Source organism: Zootoca vivipara, chromosome 13 (assembly GCF_963506605.1).
Source record: "Zootoca vivipara chromosome 13, rZooViv1.1, whole genome shotgun sequence".
Classification (NCBI taxonomy): Eukaryota; Metazoa; Chordata; class Lepidosauria; order Squamata; family Lacertidae; genus Zootoca; species Zootoca vivipara.
The window spans coordinates 54,149,619-54,170,110 of NC_083288.1; the positions used below are offsets into that span (position 1 = coordinate 54,149,619).

The window sequence follows — 20,492 nt, forward strand, 5'->3', positions numbered from 1 at the left end:
GTCTTTAAGCAGAGGCTTGACAGCCATATGTCAAGAATGCTTTGATGGTGTTTCCTGCTTGGCAGGGGGTTGGACTGGATGGCCCTTGTGGTCTCTTCCAACTCTATGATTCTATGAAACTTCGTTCCATAAAATATGGCCCTTTTTCCAATTGATCATTGCAGTTCAAAGAAAAAGGAAACAAATTCTTTTCATGCCATGCCCTCCAGTCTTTCTCCAAACTGATTTCCAATATATGAGAAGCTTTTCCTTCCTGTGTATTAATTTCCATCTCAGTCCTCAGTCTTTGCCACCTCCAACCATTCATAAATCTCTTCTGGCTTTGGAACAGCTTTCTTTCTTTCTTTCATCCCTTCATACAGTTGTAAAGCTGTGGACTTTTCTTCATCTACTGCTGTCTCAGGTTTTTCTCCCAACAGATTCTGTCCATTCTCTCATCTGCAGTCTCTATCAAACCTCTCCAGCCATTCTGCACATTTCATCTCTTAGCTGCCGGTTTATGACATTGCAAAAATCAAAAGGCATTCAGTGTTATTTCTGCTATAATTTACTAATTATGATCTATTAGTTCTCCCTTGATCATCTCCGCTTCTCTGAACTTTTAAAAAGTTACCATCGGTTTTCAGTCCATTCCGCATAGGAAAAACAATCGAAGAAAGGAGATTTACGAACAGTGTAGCTTACAAGTTAAAGGCAAAGTTTCAGAACTGTATATTCATTTTGATCTTTTGAAATCACCAGTACTTAGTTTTGAGCTTTTTTAAAGATATTTTCCAGCCCCATTTAGAATTCTGTCATTATCCAGCAATTTAATTCTCCCCTGGATTAAATTGGTAATTGGTAGTCAGAGAATCCAATTCATATTCAAATATACCTCTGACCCTGCAGCGGGAGTTGGTTCGATGATTGAGCCGAAAAAATTTCATCCCAGACAAGAACAGGCTTTTTGAATCTGAATTTCCCATAAATATGTCAGTGAATGTCAGTCAGGCAGTGAACTCTGCAGTAAAACTTCCCATCTAACTCCCTTCAGATCTTCCTTTATCACAAATGTTCATGAGCATTGTTCAAAAACTGGGAACTCCATTTCCTTCTTAGGCTCTGATCTGTTCCTCTCTTCGTTGCAGGGGGTGAGGAATCAGAAATTAAGAACATGGGACAACACGACAAAATCCACACAGTGGAGAAGCCATATCAAGATTTGGAGTGTGGAGAGAACTTCAGTCAGAGTTCCCATGCCACTTCCCATCAAAGAAATCCTACTGGGAAGAAACCCTATCCGTGTTTGGAATGTGGAAAGAGCTTCAGTGACAGCAGCAATCTCGCTTCTCATCAAAGAATTCATACAGGGGAGAAACCATTTCAGTGCTTGGAATGTGGAAAGAGCTTCAATCACAGCTCACATCTCAAAGCCCATAAAAGAATTCATACCGGAGAGAAACCATATCAGTGCTTGGAATGTGGGAAGAGCTTCAGTCAGAGCAGCCCTCTCACTTCGCATCTAAGAATTCATACAGGGGAGAAACCATATCAATGTTTGGAGTGTGGAAAGAGCTTCAGTCGGAAGAATAGTCTTACTTCCCATCAGAGAATTCATACAGGGGAGAAACCATATCAGTGCTTGGAATGTGAGAAGTGCTTCACTACAAGAAGTGACTTTCATCAACATAAGAGAATTCATAGTGGGGAGAAACCATATCAGTGCTTGGAATGTGGGAAGAGCTTCAGTCAGAGGGCCAATCTCACATCCCATCAAAGAATTCACAGTGGGGAGAAACCATATCAGTGCTTGGAATGTGGAAAGAGCTTCAGTCGCAGCTCTTATCTCACTTCCCATCGAATAATTCATACATGGGAGAAACCATATCAGTGCTTGGAATGTGGAAAGTTCTTCACTACAAGCAGATACCTCTGTCTACATCAGAGGATTCACAGCGGGGAGAAACCATATCAGTGCTTGGAATGTGGGAAGTTCTTCACTACGAGCAGATACTTCCAACGGCATCAGAGTATTCACAGCGGAGAGAAACCATACCAGTGTGTGGAATGTAGAAAGAGCTTTTCCAGGAAGGACAGTCTTACTTCCCATCAAAGAATTCATACAGGGGAGAAGCCGTATGAGTGCTTAGAATGCACAAAGTGTTTTGCTGCAAGAAAAGAGTTATGGCGACATAAGAGAATTCACAGTGGGGAGAAACCATTTCAATGCCAAGAGTGCGGAAAGAGATTCACCTTGAAGCAAACTCTCACTTCCCACCAAAGAATTCATACAGCAGAGAAACATGAATAGGGCTTGGAATAGAATAGAATACTTTATTGGCCAAGTATCAACCATACTTGGAATTTTGCTTCGACTACATTGCAATGTGAAGAAAAAAACGTACCTCATACAAACAGTATTCCCCTCACAATACAACAGCACAGCGAAAAGATCCCATGCCACCAACTGGCCTCCCTTCCGTCCACAACTACAGATTCAACATTCTGATGGCACAAGGAAAAAAGCTATTCCTGTGCCGAGACGTTTTGTATATAGAGTCCTGTACTGACGTCCGGATGAGAGTAAATCAAACAGGTGATGACCAGGATGCGAAGGGTCTACAGCAATTCTCTCTGCTCTCTTCCTGACTCGAGCGGCATAAAGTGTCTCTATTGGAGGCAAACTAACACCAATTATCCTCTCTGCAGTTCTTACTGCTTGTTGGAGCCTCTTCTTATCCAGCTTAGAGGCTGTACAATACCAGACAGTGATGGAATTACAGAGAACAGTTTCAATAGAATATGGAAAGAGCTTCAGCTGGAAGGAAATCTCACTTCCCATGAAAGAACTCACAGTGGAGAAAATCCTGGAATTATCGAATAGTAGCTTTGGGGGGGATCTTTAGGGTCATCTCTGGAGACCCAGGTGGCGCTGTGGGTTAAACCACTGAGCCTAGGGCTTGCTGATCAGAAGGTCAGCGGTTCGAATCCCTGTGATGGGGTGAGCTCCCGTTGCTTGGTCCCAGCTCCTGCCAACCTAGCAGTTCGAAAGCACGTCAAAATGCAAGTAGATAAATAGGAACCGCTACAGCGGGAAGGTAAACGGCGTTTCCGTGTGCTGCTCTGGTTTGCCAGAAGCGGCTTTGTCATGCTGGCCACATGACCTGGAAGCTATACGCCGGCTCCCTCGGCCAATAATGCGAGATGAGCGCCAACCCCAGAGTCGGTCACGACTGGACCAATGGTCAGGGGTCCCTTTACCTTTACCTTTAGGGTCATCTAGTCTAACCAACTGCAATGCATCTTGATGTTTATTCAGAATCTCTTTCTTGTTATGTTTTTGTGGGGTTACATGGTTCTTCACCTCCTTTTCAATCATGAGAATAACTGTGAGGTAGGTTAGGCTCCCCAAGATCGCTCAGTGAGCTTCATGGCCAAGTAGGTATTTGAACCCACGTCTCCCAGGGTGTAGTCGAATACTCTAGGCCAGGGGGGGGGGGCAACTTCCAAGAGACTGCAATCTACTCACAGAATTAAAAACTGGCAGTGATCTACCCCCATTTTTAGGGGTTCAAGTCGAAGTTGTTGAGCTTTTTTTAGGGAGGGGGAAAGCCCCGTTTTAGGGGTTTCAGAAGGCACACGTTGCTTAGCTTTTGGGGGCAGGGGTGCAACGCTTTTACATTATTTTGGGGTCAAAGAGAACAGCAGCTCACCGAAGGATGAGGGCAAGGGGAGGGGGCCAGCGATCGATCGCGATCTACCAAAACCCCGCGATCGACCTGTTGGACATCCCTGCTCTAGGCAATATACTACACTGGCTCTCCCATGAGACTCTTAGAAATTGTTTGTGCATGTTTGTCTGCTTAGAATTTGGATGCCATATTCTGGTGTTTTTATTTAAAGCTGTATACTCCTCTAGCAAATATAATAGATTTAAGGTAATATTAGCTGGGCGGAGGGACTGTTGATTGGCTGAGAGTTTGGAAGGGTCTTTAAGTAAGTACAACATAACAATCAGGCCTTTGGCTAGTTAAACTTTATCCTTTTAAGTCTCTTTGTGGGAGGAGAATATTGGTGTGTTTCATTTTTGTTTTTATTATGTAATTGGTGTTTTAATTTTCAATTTTAATGCTGGGGACTGCCCTGATATCTTCAAATGAAGGCAGCATACGAATTTAACTAAGGTTAACAACACCTTGGTACTCAAACAACCTGGAACCCAAACACTGCAAACCGAGAAATGAGTGTGAACTTTTTCTGGAAGCTGAATGTGCTCCATTTTGAGTGTTACACTTCGTTTTGAGTGTTACGCTGAGGCCTGTCTGTTTTTGCCATTTATTTTGCATTTTTGTTTTTGCAGCTTTTTTGTTTTGTTTTTGTGTTCAGCTACTGATTGATTGTGTGACTGTAGTACATTGTTTATTGCTTTCATTTTATGAATCAGTGGTCTTGTTAGGCGTTCTTTTTAAAAAGTCTGGAACGGATTATTCCATTTTGCATTAGTTTCTATGGGAAAATGCGCCTTGGTTTTGGAACGCTTTGGTTTTGGAACGGACTTCTGTAACGGATTAAGTTTGAGAACCAAGATACCCCTGTAAATGAAAAATAAGGTTATCATAAACCATAAAGGAAAATTTAAAAATACTCTGGGGTGGCAGCTGGAATGAAGGGGCAGTTTGGTGAAAGACCCAGTCAAGACCCAGTGAAGAGATCCAGGATTTAAAACTTCAAAGCCAAATTGAGTGTGTCTGTGTCAGAATTAAGGGAGAGAAAAACAACAGTGATCTCATTGTGGGAGTTTACTATAGATCCCCAAGCCAAACTGAGGACACAGAAGATGCCTTCCTGGAACAGATGACCAAGCATTCGAAAGGAAGTGAGATAGTAGTAATGGGGGATTTCAACTATCCTGATATTTGTTGGATGTCAAACTCAGCCAAGAACATAAGGTCGAACAGATTCCTCACTGGCCTTGCAGACAATTTCATTGTCCAGAAAGTGGGAGAAGCAACAAGAGGGTCAGCCATTTTAGATCTGGTCCTAACCAATAGTGATGACCTGGTTAGTGGGGAAGAAGTGGCAGGATCATTAGGTGGGAGTGATCATGCTCTTCTGGAGTTTATTATTCAGCAGAAAGGAGCAACCAAGCATACTAAGACTCAAATCCTAGACTTTAAGAAAGCCGACTTCAGAAAACTTAGGGAAACGCTGGGTGAGATCCCATGGACAGAAATACTAAAAGGGAAGGGAGTTCATGATGGTTGGGAGTTTGTTAAAAGGGAGATATTAAAAGCACAACTTCAGGCAATACCAATGAGACGGAAACATGGAAGGTGCCTAAAGAAGCCAGGGTGGCTATCTAAAGAACTTTTAACTGAGTTAAGATTTAAAAGGGATATATACCAAAAATGGAAAAAGGGGGAAATCACCAGAGAGGAATTCAAACAAATAGCCAGCACGTGTAGAGACAAAGTCAGAAAAGCTAAAGCACAGAATGAACTCAGGCTTGCTAGAGAGCTTAAAAGCAACAAAAAGGGCTTTTATGGGTATGTCCGTAGCAAAAGGAAGAACAAGGAAACAGTGGGGTCGTTTAGAGGAGAAGATGGTGAAATGCGAACAGGGGATAGAGAAAGGGCAGAACTCCTCAATGCCTTCTTTGCCTCAGTCTTCTCCAAAAAAGAAAACCCTGAAGAATATGGAGCAGATGATTCAGCAGGGGAAACACAGCCCAGAACAAGTAAGGAGGTAGTACAAGAATACTTGGCTAGTTTAGATGTATTCAAGTCTCCAGGGCCAGATGAACTGCATTCAAGAGTATTAAAAGAACTGGCAGAGGTGATTTCAGAACCACTGGCAATAATCTTTGAAAATTCCTGGAGAACAGGCGAAGTTCCAGCAGCCTGGAGGAGGGCAAATGTTGTCCCTCTATTCAAAAAGGGGGAAAGAGAGGACCCAAACAATTACTGCTCAGTCAGCCTGACATCAATACCAGGAAGGATTCTAGAGCAGATCATTAAGCAAACGGTCTGTGAGCACCTAGAAAGTAACGCTGTGATCACTAAAAGTCAGCATGGGTTTCTGAAAAATAAGTCATGTCAGACTAATCTGACCTCATTTTTTGACAGAATTACAAGCCTGGTAGATGAAGGGAACGCTGTGGATGTAGCCTATCTTGATTTCAGCAAGGCCCTTGACTAGGTGCCCCATGATATTCTTGTAAAGAAGCTGGTAAAATGCGGGCTAGACAATGCTACCATTCAGTGGATTTGTAACTGGCTGACTGACCGAACCCAAAGGGTGCTCATCAATGGCTCCTCCTCATCCTGGAGAGTAGTGACTAGTGGGGTGCCACAGGGTTCTGTCTTGGGCCCAGTCTTATTCAACATCTTTATCAATGACTTTGATGATGGGCTTGAGGGCATCCTGAGCAAGTTTGCAGATGACACCAAATTGGGAGGGGTGGCCAATACCCCAGAGGACAGGATCACACTTCAGAATGACCTTAACAGATTAGACAACTGGGCCAAAGCAAACAAGATGAATTTTAACAAGGAGAAATGTAAAGTACTACACTTGGGCAAAAAAATTGAAAGGCACAAATACAGGATGGTAGACACCTGGCTTGAGAGCAGAACATGTGAAAAGGCTCTAGGAGTCCTGGTAGACCACAAACTTGACATGAGTCAACAGTGTGATGCAGCAGCTAAAAAGGCCAATGCTATTCTGGGCTGCATCAATAGGAGTATAGCATCTAGATCAATGGAAGTAATAGTACCACTGTATTCTGCTCTGGTCAGACCTCACCTGGAGTACTGTGTCCAGTTCTGGGCACCGCAGTTCAAGAAGGATACTGACAAGCTGGAAGGTGTCCAGAAGAGGGCAACCAAAATGGTCACAGGCCTGGAAACGATGCCTTATGAGGAACAGCTTAGGGAGCTGGGTATGTTTAGCCTGGAGAAGAGAAGGTTAAGGGGTGATATGATAGCCATGTTCAAATATATAAAAGGATGTCATATAGAGGAGGGTGAAAGGTTGTTTTCTGCTGCTCCAGAGAAGCGGACACGGAGCAATGGATTCAAACTACAAGAAAGAAGATTCCACCTAAACATTAGGAAGAACTTCCTGACAGTAAGAGCTGTTCGATAGTGGAATTTGCTGCCAAGGAGTGTGGTGGAGTCTCCTTCTTTGGAGGTCTTTATGCAGAGGCTTGACAGCCATATGTCAAGAATGCTTTGATGGTGTTTCCTGCTCGGCAGGGGGTTGGACTGGATGGCCCTTGTGGTCTCTTCCAACTCTATGATTCTGTGATTCTAAGACCCAGCTCACAGCTCTGCCCCTTGAATAGTCTGGGAAGGACCCCCATAGCTCAGGAGCAGGACACCTGCTTGGCATGCGGAAGGGCCCAGGCTCCGTCCCCCCTGGCAGCATCTCAGGGTCAAGTGGGAACATTCCCCATCCTGAACCCTGGAGGGTCAAGGCTGCCAGTCAAGGCGGGGAACTTGGAGCAGCTGGAGGGACCCCCAGGGTCTGTCCTGGCAGGAGGCACCAGCTTATTCCTGCCCCCCATCCGAGGGAGCAGGGGCCCTTTGCCCTGCTAGGGGTGGGTATGCAGAGGGGCCCTCTGTCCCCTGGGGACCAGAGCCAGATCAAAGCCTGTGGAGGCCCCATGGCCGTCGGAATCTCTGGGTCCCCTCGCAAATGGTCTCCGAATCCCTTTCTGATTTTACCAACCAGCACTTGCCACAAACCCAATCAATGGGGCCCAGAGTCTGGTCCCAGCTGTGCCTCTTGGGCCCTCCTGCCCTGCTGGGGTGACTCCTCCGAGGGGAGGAGCAGGGCTGAAGGCAGCATCCTCTGGGCTGGGAGAGGAGTTGGAGCCCCTGGGCGCCCCCCAGCCACACCCTCTTCGCCCCCATCTCCAGGGTCTTCTCGTTCTGGGCCCCCATTTCCTGGGTGGGGGAGGGGAGGACGACGCCCCCCCCCCCGTGTTTCACGAAAGGAGCAATGGCGCGCGCGGGGGGAGCTTTTCCAGCCGAGCTTGGCTGGCCGTCTGCCAGGGATGCTTTCGATGCCCGCCTTGCAGGGGGCTGGACTGGATGGCCCTTGGGGGTCCCCTTGCAGCTCTTTCCAAGGGAGGGAGCAGCTCGGTTCGCCAGAAGGAAGCACCTCCTCCTGGGCTCTGGACACGGAGAGGAGGAGCGGGATGCGCTCGGCAAGGGTTAAAAGGATCGAGCTGGATTCCTAGAGAGGACAGGAAGTGGGGGGCAGGTCCTCCCGAGCCGCTCCCTCCCCCGCCCCTTCCTGGTCTCCTTCGCCAATGCAGAGCTCTGGTGAGTCTCCTCTCTTCTTGCAAGGGGTGCAATGGGGAGAAGGGGGCAGGCGGGTGGGGGGGACCCCAAGCCAGGCAGCCCAGGCTCCTGCCCCCTTCCTCTCTGCCCAGCCCGGGCGGGGGACCAGTCCCATTTCCTGACCCAGGTGGGAGCCGGACCGAAAGGTTTGCACATGAAATAGATCAAGGAAAAGCTGACTTAGTCAACGAGACAGACTGTTGGGAGAGGGGAGGGGGCAGGGCAGAGAAAGCGCTTCTTCCTGCGGTGCAGAGTCAAGCCTATGGAACTCCCTGCCCCAGGAGGCAAGGCTGGGACCAGTGCAGGGAGGAGGAGAGGCTCCTGTGCCCCAGTCCTGCTTGGGGGCTTCCCATTGGGGCTCCAGTGGGAACAGGAAAGGCGACTCCAGAGGGGCCCCAGTGGCCTGATCCTGCAGGGCTCCTCTCCTTCTCATGCTGTTAACCTTTATCCCCAGCCCCAACCCATGACTCAGACAGGGATGCTTTCTAGACCCTTGAGTGACACGTCTGCACCCATTCAGACCTGCAGCGGCTCAGGGGTCCACAGGGTCTTTTGAGACTAAACACACCGTTTAGGTCTATGGGGAGTTAAGCTATGTAATGTTGTTGTTGTTACTATTATTCTTATTATTAAAAGGTAAAGGGACCCCTGACCATTAGGTCCGGTCGTTACCGACTCTGGGGTTGCTCGCTCATCTCGCATTATTGGCCGAGGGAGCCGGCGTACAGCTTCCAGGTCATGTGGCCAGCATGACAAAGCCGCTTCTGGCAAACCAGAGCAGCACACGGAAACGCTGTTTACCTTCCCGCTGTAGCGATTCCTATTTATCTACTTGCATTTTGACGTGCTTTCGAACTGCTAGGTTGGCAGGAGCTGGGACCAAGCAACGGGAGCTCACTCCGTCACAGGGATTCAAACCGCCGACCTTCTGATTAGCAAGCCCTAGGCTCAGTGGTTTAACCACAGCGCCACCTGGGTCCCTCACATTATTATTACTAATGCTATTATTATTAGTTATCCACCCTTCACTCTAGCCTAGTGTCCAAACTACACTCTTTACAAAGGACTCACTTGTCAATCAAAGTTTATGCAAACACTGAAAGGCAGGATCAACCAGGCAAATTCCTCTCACAGAAACCCCTTCATCTGCCTCCACTTTTGGCCTGCTCACTTTCCCCCTAGGAGGGCAAGAGGATTTCTTCTTCTTCCTTTCATTCTTCAAGAAAGCTCAGAGTCCGGCCTGTGATGTAGTCATACTCTGGTTCCTAGCAAGACTCATCCACACTTGCTCAGGGGACCGTCTTCTGCTGCTGACTGTGTGCCAATTTAATAACAAAACAATCTATTTCCTTTGCAGTATTTTCCAGCACCTCTGAATCAGACAGTTAAAACTTGGCCAAAGAAAAACTGGATTCCTTTCTACAGATGGATGAGCAAGACTCAGCTGGCCCTGAAAGAGGAAGAGGCCATGCCATGGAAACTGGAAGAAGTGGGGGATGCTGGGAAAACACTGTGCAGAAGATCCTGGGTGAGGAGAACACCCTTCGCTCAGAGGTCCAGAGCCACCAGTTCAGGCAGTTCTGCTACCAGGAGGCCAAAGGACCCCGTGAGGTTTGCAGCCGACTCTACCACCTTTGCCACCAGTGGCTGAAGCCAGAAAGGCACACAAAAGCTGAGATGCTGGACCTGGTGATCTTGGAGCAGTTCCTGGCTGTCCTTCCCCCGGAGATGGAGAGCTGGGTGAGGGAATGTGGAGCAGAGACCAGTTCCCAGGCAGTGGCCCTGGCTGAAGGTTTTCTCCTGAGTCAGGCAGAGGAGAGGAAGCAGGTGGAGAAGCAGGTGAGAGAGACTTTCCTCTGGATACTCCCAAGGGGCTCCAAACAGGAGGGAGAAGATCCTAAAAAACTCTCCTAGTTGCTCATCCTTTCCCTTTTCTAACCTTTCCTCACATTCCCTCTTACAAATTCTTCCTGTCTCCTTCGCCAATGCAAAATGTTGCTATTTCAGGAGAAGGATCTGCTTGCAGAAACGGGTCCTGATTCCTCTGAGGCAGAGAGGACTTCGCTGGACGCCAGAGAGAGGCCGCTGGGTAAGGAGGAAGGAGTTTTTCCTCTGTGTGGTCACATTCTGGCGATTCTTAAACTACTCTGTGGGTTCTTTCAGTGTTTTGAGGATGATACTTGGGGCCAAGAGGCCAAAGGAGAGGAGATGTATTTTAGCATAACTAAAATATGAAATGGGCACAAAGGCCAGAATGCACCTCTGAGAGAAGCATCATGCACTCCTGTCTCCCCACTTCCCTTTGTCTCTCGCAGGTGAAAGAAGGATGCCGGCAAGACCTCCTCATCCATCTCTTCATCATCCTGGTGGAGGGGAAGCAGTGGCTGAGGAACCGGATCAGGTAGGGGGAAGGAGCCTTGCGGGGAGAGAGGCTGAGGGGTGAGGGAGACAGGGTGTTTCTGAGCCCAAACAAATCTCCCCGCTCCTGATTGCTTCTGTCAAAGCTGCCCTTAACAAAAGCTCAAAATGCCATTAATGAAGGTTTATGCACTGAGGATAAGGAGTAGCCACTTCACTTTAACTCTGAATGTCACTAGTATTATTCATTATAAATAGTCTTTAGGGCATCTGGAGAGTCTTTCCATTCCAGAACAAAACTCAGGGAGAGGAGAGAGGGATTATTCCATTTGGCAAACTGGATGCACAGAGAGAATGATCTGAATAAAACAAGGTGGAGTTCCACCCATTTTCACTAAGATTCATACCCATCATTAAAATACACTGAAATAACTCCATTAAAGCATTATAAGAAGCATCAATAATCAAAATGTGCAGCAGACCAATCCCATTAAAACAACCCAGGCAGGAAGCAAAAGAGCACCGTGCAGGAAATAATCTTTTTGCTCCCTAAGAGAAGGATATTTTTCTTTCAGGCTTCAGTTTCTTTCGAAGATGTTGCTGTTCGCTGAGGAGTGGGCGTTGCTGGATCCTGCCCAGAGAGCTCTGCATCAGGACTTCATGGAGGAGACTTGTAGGACCATGATCTCTCTTGGTAAAGTTCCCTGTTGGGTCATCATATCTGCTTTGGAATTCAATAGATATTTCTCTGGGACAATCCTCCCATATTTTGATGGATCCCAACGTTGCCCCCTAGAGCACCTGGGATTCTCTCAACCCCCCCCCCCACAGCTCACCTAGGCTAGGGACTGTTTTGTCTGTGAATAATGTTCCTCCACTTCTGCCTTTTTGCACAAGGATGTGGACAGGGTTTCTGAGTGTTCAGGGAAGTGGAAGTCACTTCTGTCAGGTTTTAGTTTTTGTCCATTCTTTGGTGGAGCAAAGGGACTTTTTATTTTTTAAAAAAACGATTTTTATTGAAAGTTTCCCACTTGAAATACAATAAAAGCTAAATTATTCTGAAAAAGAAAGGTAAGATTGTTAACAGAAAATAATAATAATTATTATTATTTATACCCCGCCCATCTGGCTGGGTGTCCCAGGCCACTCTGGGCGGCTTCCAACCGAATATTAAAAACAGTACAGCATCAAACATTAAAAACTTCCCTAAACAGGGCCGCCTTCAGTTGTCTTCTAAATGTAAAAAAGTTGCTTATTGCATTTACATCTGCTGGGAGATGTTCCACAGGGCGGGTGCCACTACCAAGAAGGCCCTCTGTCTGGTTCCCTGTAACGTCACTTCTCGCAATGAGGGAACCGCCAGAAGGCCCTCGGTGCTGAATCTCGGTGTCCGGGCTGAATGGTGGGGGTGGAGACGCTGCTTCTTCTTCTTCTTCTTCTTCTTCTTCTTCTTCTTCTTCTTCTTCTTCTTCTTCTTCTTCTTCTAACAGAAAAAAGAAAAAGAAAGGAAAGGAAGAGAGAGAGAAATACAGTATAATAAGTCCAAGCTCTTTATATCCTTATTCCAGACCCAGAAGAGCGAACCCTCCCAGCTCTCACCTGGGAGCCTCGTCCCCTTTCCTCAGCCCTTCAGCTTCTCTCCATCACCTTCCTGCGTGTATCCTCCTTTCTCCAAGATAGGAAACTTCAAAAAATAAAACATACATGTAGATGAAATTGTCAAACAAATAACAAATATTAAAAGTCATAGGGAAAAAAAGATATGAAACAAGATAACATATAAAGGAGAGGAGCGTCTTCTGCTTCTCTGTCTGTGAATTATGTATATAACAATTATTCAAAATATTCCAATTATGCATTCCAGAACAACTTCTGGCTTTATTGATATCCAGTCTTTTCTCATGCTGCAAGATGGTATTTCTCAATCTTCCCTTCTAGGCCTTTCGGCTTCACCTTTATCCAATCATAAAGTTCATGGGTTATTCTCATTAAATTTCCAGTATGGCATTTCTCCACTTCATTATGATGAATTCTCGCCGAGGGTTCTGACAAATCTTAATAATATCATAGTTCCTACTTATTTGCCTATTGTGTCTTCGTTTAATCAAACAATGCCATAAAATATGGTCCTATTTACAATTGATCATTGCAGTTCCCTCCAGTCTTTTTCCAAACCAATTTCCAACAGATGAGAGATTTTTTCTGCCTGTGTATTTATTTCCAGCTCAGTCCTCAGTCTTTGCCACCTTCAATCATCCGTAAATCTCTTCCGGCTTCAGAACAGCTTTCTTTCTTTCTTTCTTTCTTTCTTTCTTTCTTTCTTTCTTTCATTCCTTCATACAGTTGTAAAGTTGTGGACTTTTCTTCATCTACTGCTATCTCAGGGTTTTCCAACAGATTCTGTCCATTCTCTCATCTGCAGTCTCTCTCATACCTCTCCAGCCATTCTGCACATCTCATCTCTTACCTGCTGGTTATGGCATATCAAAAATCCAAAGGCATTCAGTGTTATTTTTGTTATGATTTACTAATTATGTTCTGTTAGTACTCCTCCTTTGATCATCTCTGCTTCTCTGCACTTATAAAAAGTTACCATCGGTTTTTATTCTGTTCCGCATAGGAAAAACAGAGAACGGGGATTTACGAACAGTGTAGCTTAGAAGTTAAAGGCAAAGTTTCAGAACTATATATTCATTTTAATCTTTTGAAATTAGTTAGTTTTAAGTTTTTTTAGATATTTTCCAGGCCCATTTAGGATTCTGTCATTACCCAGCACTTTAATTCTTCCCTGGATGCTAGGTAATTGGTAGACCGAGAATACAGTTCATATTCAAATAGACTTCTGAGCTTGCAGATGGAGTTGGTTCGATGATTGAGGCAAAGAAATTTCATCCCAGACAAGAACAGGATTTTTGAACCTGAATTTCCTATAAATATGTCAGTGAATGTCAGTCAGCAAAGGAAGTGAACCCTACAGTAAGACGTCCCATCTAACTCCCTTCAGATCTTCCTTTATCACAAATTTTCATGAGCATTATTCAAAAACTGGGAATTCTATTTCTTTCTTAGGCTCTGATCTATTCCTCTCTTCGTTGCAGGTGGTGATGAATTAGAAATTAAGAAAAAGGAACAACATGACAAAATCCTCACAGTGGAGAAGCCACATCAAGATTTGGAGTGTGGAGAGAACTTCAGTCAGAGCTCCCATGCCACTTCCCATCAAAGAAATCCAATTGGGAAGAAACCCTATCCGTGTTTGGAATGTGAAAAGAGCTTCAATCACAGCTCACATTTCAAAGCACATAAAAGAATTCATACTGGGGAGAAACCATATCAGTGCTTGGAATGTGAGAAGTTATTTACTACAAGAAGTGACTTCCATCGTCATAAGAGAGTTCACAGTGGGGAGAAACCATATCAGTGCTTGGAATGTGGGAAGAGCTTCAGTCGGAGGTCCCATCTCACTTCCCATCAAAGAATTCATACAGGGGAGAAACCATATCAGTGCTTGGAATGTAAGAAGTTCTTTACTACAAGAAGTAACTTCCATGATCATAAGAGAATTCACAGTGGGGAAAAACCATATCAGTGCGTGGAATGTGGGAAGAGCTTCACTTGGAGGAAAAGTCTTACTATCCATCAAAGAATTCATATAGGAGAGAAACCATATCAGTGCTTGGAATGTGAAAAGTTATTTACTACAAGAAGTGGCTTCCATCGACATAAGAGAGTTCACAGTGGGGCGAAACCATATTGGTGCTTGGAATGTGGGAAGAGCTTCAGTCAGAGGGCCAATCTCACTTCCCATCAAATAATTCATACTTGGAGGAACCATATTAGTGCTTCGAATGCACAAAGTGCTTTGCTGCATGAAAAGCGTTATGGCGACATAAGAAAATTCACCCTGGGGAGAAACCACTCCCAAGGTGCCAAGAGTGTGGAAAGAGGAACTTCTGGTTCACCGCCAGCGCCAATCGGCGGGGTTTGCCTCGAGTTTCGAGGAAACCCAGCTCCGCGAGGTGGGAAGAGCCGCGAGAGCGACGCGGCCCCCCGAAAGAGCCCCAGATCGAGCGGTCTGGGGATGAAGAAGTCGGCAGAGCCCCTTTGGCGACTCCTTTACACCCCGGTAAGCTTGAAAAAGAGCCCCGGAGCAGGTAGAGTGGCAGTCACAGGGCCATTTTTTCGAGTGCCATCGTTATCCTCGCGGGGTGAAGCTTCGTGCCAACGGCGGAGAGCGGTGGATTCTTTTAAAAGAAAATAATTTTAAACATTGGACACTGTGAGTAAAAGATATGTAATTTGTTTCTGAATTGAAAGAATTGGCACGGGAGAAGAGCTTAAAGAGGAAGTCGGCTCTCTCCCCATTGAGAGAACTGTATGCAGTAACCTGACTGCTGGATAAAAGGTGAAAGGAAGTTATCAATTTGTCAAGAATTTGACTCTTAAACTCTTCTCTGAAACAGGACTGGAGGAGAAGTGTGAAATATCTTAAATCCCCTGCAAGACTTTCACATCTTATAAAGGAAGTTCCAGGATCCAGGTTCCCAGAGGGATCAGTGAATGGTTTTTAAATATTGCTACAATAAAAATTGGATTATTATATTAAGTTTTGACTTTATTAATTAAAAAGTAAATTTGAAGAGGTGACTAAGACTTTGGATAAAGACTTTGAAAAATTAACTAAAAGAAGTTAAATGTAAATGAAATGCAGATTGGACATAAAAATGGAGTTTGAGGTTTGGAAATATGATCTGCCATTTCCGGCTTTGTAATCTGCTGTTTTTCCCCACGGGATTTGACATAGCAATAATGGCTGCAGACTCAACATCAGAAGATCAGGACTGGCAAAAGATTCTTATGGAACTTTTGGAGATTAAACAAGACTTAGCCATGAGCAACATGCAGCTAAGAAGCTATTTGGAAATTGATATTGAAAATGCAGAGAGTCAAGATGATAAACCACCAACCTTGGTCAAAGAAGAGAAAGAAGAACATGTTCCACAAGTGGAGATGTGGAACCGGCGTTGGATCACAATCAAGGATTTCTCAAGGGACAACCAGAGGGGTCTGTTGTCCTTCTAGTGAGAGAGGGAGGGCAAAGCACCCTCTGGGAGATTGGGAAGGAAGTTGGGAGGTGTTGGGATATAGGTGGAGAAGTGAGGAAACAGCTGAAGTGGGGTTTTAAAATTTGGTGGAGGTCCTGGGAAAGGGTGGGAGCGGGTTAAAAGATATACATGTGTGATTTTTTGCTGGATTAACTGGGAAGGTCTGATACTGGTATGAAACTTGGAATTCGCTGAAAAGTTTGGGAAATCTGGGCCCGGGGGAAGGGCGGACAAATTATTTTTAATTGTTCAAATGTTGTTCGTTTTAATGAGCAAATATAATAATGGTGATTCATTGTTGGCAAAAACTGTAAGTTATGGGGAGAAATAATTGGATTTTGGGGTTTTATGATAAGAAAATAAATTTGAGGTTTTTAGATTAAAATATAAATTGGAAGTATGGTAGAAGATTTAAGATAATAATGTGAAAACTGCTGAAAGAATATGATAAATAGGGACCCAATGTGGGAGGAATCGAGGAAGTCCACAAAGTGAAGAAAAAGATATGATTAGTAGATCTTTTTTCTCCCCCTTTTCCCCCTACTTTGTAGTTTGTATTTTTGTTTGTCTTGTTTTGTTGTTTTTGTGACTGTATTGTTTTCTTTTTTATGTGGAAAATAATTTTAAAAGATTTTTTTTAAAAAAAGAGTGTGGAAAGAGATTCCCCTTGAAGCAAACTCAATTCCATCAAAGAATTCATGTGACGGAGAAAACCGAATAGTTCTTGGAATGTGGAAAGAACTTCAGCTGGAAGGAAATATCACTTCCCATGAAAGAACTCAATAGTAGCTGTCAGAGGTTGTTGCGACTACTCTAGAGTAACAACTTTCCACATGCTTGTCTTTTAACAGTCCTTATTGGTGCACTCTATTTACAGTGTAACGGGGTGTTGGAAACATGTCTGCTCATTCCGATCCAGAATCCGGCACTGCCCCCCTTCATGACTTCCCCCAACATAATAGCCTCGGGACAGTGAATCTCCTCCCCTTTCTCCTCCTCCGTAATTCCGGAACCGGGGGAAAAGGTCTATGCTCCGTGCTTTCCCTTTCCCCCCTTTCCGCCTCTCTCTCTTCCCTCCTGTGGAGCCGGGGCTCTCCCATGCTGCCAGAGACCTGGCACTCTCTCTCCTCTTCCTGACTAGCCTCTTCAGAGCCCGCGCTTCCATCGCTGCTTGGGGAGGAGCTACTCCTGATGCAAGGGGGAGGTTCTCTATACTCTCTTCCCCTTACATCCACCCCCCTCCAGCCCCCCCCCCCCCGAGGAGATGGGCAGCTGCGGAGATGAGTGGAATCCCAAAAACTCCGTGGCATCCGAGCTGGTGGGGGTGAAAACGTGCTCCCAGCCGGAGCCCTGCGAGGATACTGGAGGTGAGGACTGAAACCCTAGGAAATCCGTCTCGTCCGATCCCGTGGGAGTGAACACCTGTTCCCAGTCCGTGATTGGGGTTTCTGCGCTGGAGGGAGTGCCAAACTCTTACTCTTCTCCCCGATCCTGAAACCTTGTTTCCCATTCCCACAGCGATCCCTGCGGCTCTTCTTCCCCTGAGGAGTCTCCCCCCTCCCCTGCAGGTGCCTCTGAGGCCTCCCTCCCGATGTGCCATGATTTTGGCCTGTGCGGAAACAGTGCATGGAATTTCTCCACTAGGTATTCCTCCTGCACCGCGTGAGCTGGCACCCAGGCATTTTGGGTGGCCAGAGTGTCCTCCCAGGCCATGAGGTACTCCAGACCCCCCTCCCCCATCGTGAGTCCAGGATTTCAGTGGCCACATTCAGATTCTGCGGCTCCCTGTCCCTCTGAATGTCTGTCAGTGGTGTGGTGCTCTCCCTGAACCTGATGCTTTCCCTGTAGGGGGATAGCAACGACCTGTGAAACACTGGGTGTATCCTCATGGAGTCTGGGAGTTCCAACCTGAACGCTACCGGATTGATCTGATGCGTGACGGTGAATGGCCCCAAGCGTCTGGGCCCCAACTTCTTGCACCTTCCCATTACTGGAAGCCCTTCCGCGGATAGCCACACCTTGTCCCCCACCCTGATGACCTCTCCCAGTCGCCGGTGGCGGTCCGCTCCCTTCTTGTAGGCTTCCTTAGCCCTATATAAATGCTCCTTAAGTTGCTGGTGCACTGTCTCCATTTCCTCCGCCCAGTCCTCTGCTTCGGGCCCCTCCTCCTCTTCCCACTCCCTCCCCGGGAATGCTCTGAGGTCTTGCCCGTAATTGGCCTTAAAGGGCGATACCCCTGTGGAGACGTGCACTGCGTTGTTGTAGGCAAACTCTGCCAGTGGCAGACGATCTAACCAGTCCGTCTGCCGCTGGCTGACAGAACACCTCAAGTACTGTTGCAGTATGGCGTTGGCTCTCTCTGCCTAGCCATTGGTCTGGGGGTGTTGTGCCGTGGAGAGGCTGACCTCCATGTGCAACATGCTCATGAGTTTGCGCCAGAACCTGGAAGTAAACTGCCTCCCCCTGTCTGATATCACCCTTAATGGTAAGCCGTGCAGTCTGAATATGTGGTCCACGAACAGCTTTGCCGTGTCCTCCGCTGAGACAGCCCTTGCGCACGGTACGAAGTGGCACATCTTGGTTAGGAGGTCCACCACCACCAGCACTGCTGTCTTGCCCCTTGAAGAGGGCAAATCAGTGACGAAGTCTACAGACACCACATCCCAGGGACTATTGGGCGTGGGCAACGGCTCCAGCAGTCCTGCCGGCGCTGCCCTGTCCCCTTTCGCCCTCTGACAGGTGTCACAGCCTCTGACATAGTCTCTGACGTCCTCCCGCACCCCAGGCCACCAGAAGTGCCTCATGACTAATTGTGTGGTTTTGTCCCTTCCAAAGTGGCCCGCTGTCAGATTGTCATGCATCTGTCGGAGGACCTTACCTCTCAGAGAGGTGGTGGGTAGGTACAGGGCCCCCTGGTAAAAGAGCAACCCCCCTTTTTCCGCAAAGCCCTTGTCAGTCCCCCTCCCCTCCCTCAGGTCTTGGAAGATGCGCTTGGCGAACTCGTCGTCTGCCGTCAGTTTGATCAGTTCTGCATCACTCACCACCACTCTCCCACGCGTCCAGGCTGATTGGAGAAAGATGTGTTGGGGCGTCGGTGGCTGTTCTTCCTCCATGTACTCAGGTTTGTGGGACAGAGCGTCCGCCCTGATGTTCTGCTCTCACGGTATGTAGTGGATGGAGAAGTTGAAATGGGAGAAGAACTCCGCCCACCGTATCTGCCACTGGTTGAGCACTCTGGCCGTCCTCCAAAACTCCAAGTTCTTATGGTCCGTGCACACTTGAATGGGGTGCTTAGTGCCCACCAGGAAGTGTCTCCAGTGTTTGAAGGCGGCATGTATGGCCAGCAGCTTCCTGTCGAAGTCCGTGTAATTGTGTTCTGCTTGGTTCAGCTTTCTGGAGAAAAACGCACACGGTCGCCATTCCCTGTTGGCATCCAGTTGCAGTAAAATTGCGCCGATCGCTTTGTCATAAGCATCCGTTTCAATGCGTAGTGGTGCGTTTTGTACCACGTGAAACAGGTGCTGTTCTGAGGCAAACACCTTCTTCAGGCACTCAAACGCTGCTTGCGCCTCCGCTGTCCACCTGAACTTTTGCTTGCCTCTTAAGCGGTCTGTGATGGGTGCCGTTACGTGGGAGAAGTTCTTGATGAACTTCCTGTAGAAGTTGGCAAAGCCCAAGAGGCGCTGGGCGTCCTTGCGTGTCCTGGGGCTGTGCCAGTCTAGGATGGCCTGCACCTTGTCCTTGTCCATTGCCAACCCTTTGTCCGATAGTTTGTAGCCCAAGAACTCCACCTCTGTGGTGTGAAACTTTCACTTCTCCAATTTCACATACAGGTGGTTGTCCTTGAGGCGCTCTAAGACTTCTCTGATGTCTCTTACATGCTGCTGAGGGGTGTCAGAATAGATGAGGATATCATCCAAAAAGACGACGCAGTTCTTGAAGAGCAAGGACCCCAGGATGTGGTGCATGAAGGCTTGGAAGCAGGCGGAGCCCCCCTTTAGGCCAAAGAGCATCACCAAATATTCAAACGCACCTAGCGGCGTATACATCGTGGTCTTCCATTCATCCCCTTCCCTGATCTGGATCAGGTTGTACGCCCTTCGCAGGTCGAGCTTGGTGAAAATCTTGCCTCGTTGCACTGCTGCCAGCAGATCGTCCACCCTGGGCATAGGGAAGGCCACTGGTTCTGTCAAACTGTTCAGCCTTCTAAAGTCCACTACAAGCCTCCTCTGGGGCGTGTCTCTCTTGTCTACCCAGAACACTGGACTGCCCCCTGCTGCTTTGCTCTCCCGTATGAATCCTCTCTTGAGGTTCTTGTCGATGAACGCACGCAGGTCTACCAGCTCCTGATCCAACATGGAATACAACTTCCCAGGCGGTAGCGTGGCCCCTGGCAGTAGGTTGATCTGACAGTCAAATGGCCTGTGCGGGAGCAGGTGGTCCGATTCCGTTTTGCTGAAAACCTCCTGCAGGTCCCAGTAGGGCTTGGGGATGGTGACGCCACCTTGCACCTGCATTGTTGCCACCGTGGCTAAAGGTGGTCCCTCTCCCTGTCGCCGTTGCAGGAACTGTTCTATGCAGTATTCGGAGCCAAACGTGAGGGACCTCTGGTGCCAGCTTATAGAAGGGTTGTGGCGTGCCAGCCAGCTCATGCCCAGAACTATGGGTGGGTCGGACAGGGTGGTGACGTTGAACGCCAGTG

At 47.1% G+C, this 20,492-nt stretch overlaps 2 protein-coding genes across 2 annotated transcripts in view; both read left to right on the forward strand.

Annotated features, from left to right (window-relative positions):
- LOC132593077 (zinc finger protein 665-like) overlaps positions 1 to 6,104 on the forward strand; it is a 29,304-nt gene extending 23,200 nt beyond the window's left edge. The window contains exon 6 of the mRNA XM_060282015.1: positions 1,287 to 6,104. Within this exon, the coding sequence (XP_060137998.1) occupies positions 1,287 to 2,290 (1,004 nt within the window). The 3' untranslated portion in view covers positions 2,291 to 6,104. The remainder of the gene's footprint in view (positions 1 to 1,286) is intronic.
- Positions 3,357 to 17,039, forward strand: LOC118094452 (zinc finger protein 557-like). The gene is made up of 5 exons (XM_060281409.1): positions 3,357 to 3,373; positions 10,335 to 10,416; positions 10,643 to 10,728; positions 11,261 to 11,379; positions 13,784 to 17,039. Exons 1-5 carry the CDS (start codon positions 3,357 to 3,359, stop codon positions 14,944 to 14,946), a joined length of 1,467 nt encoding a protein of 488 aa, XP_060137392.1. The 3' UTR covers positions 14,947 to 17,039.
- Positions 17,040 to 20,492: the final 3,453 nt, after the last annotated feature.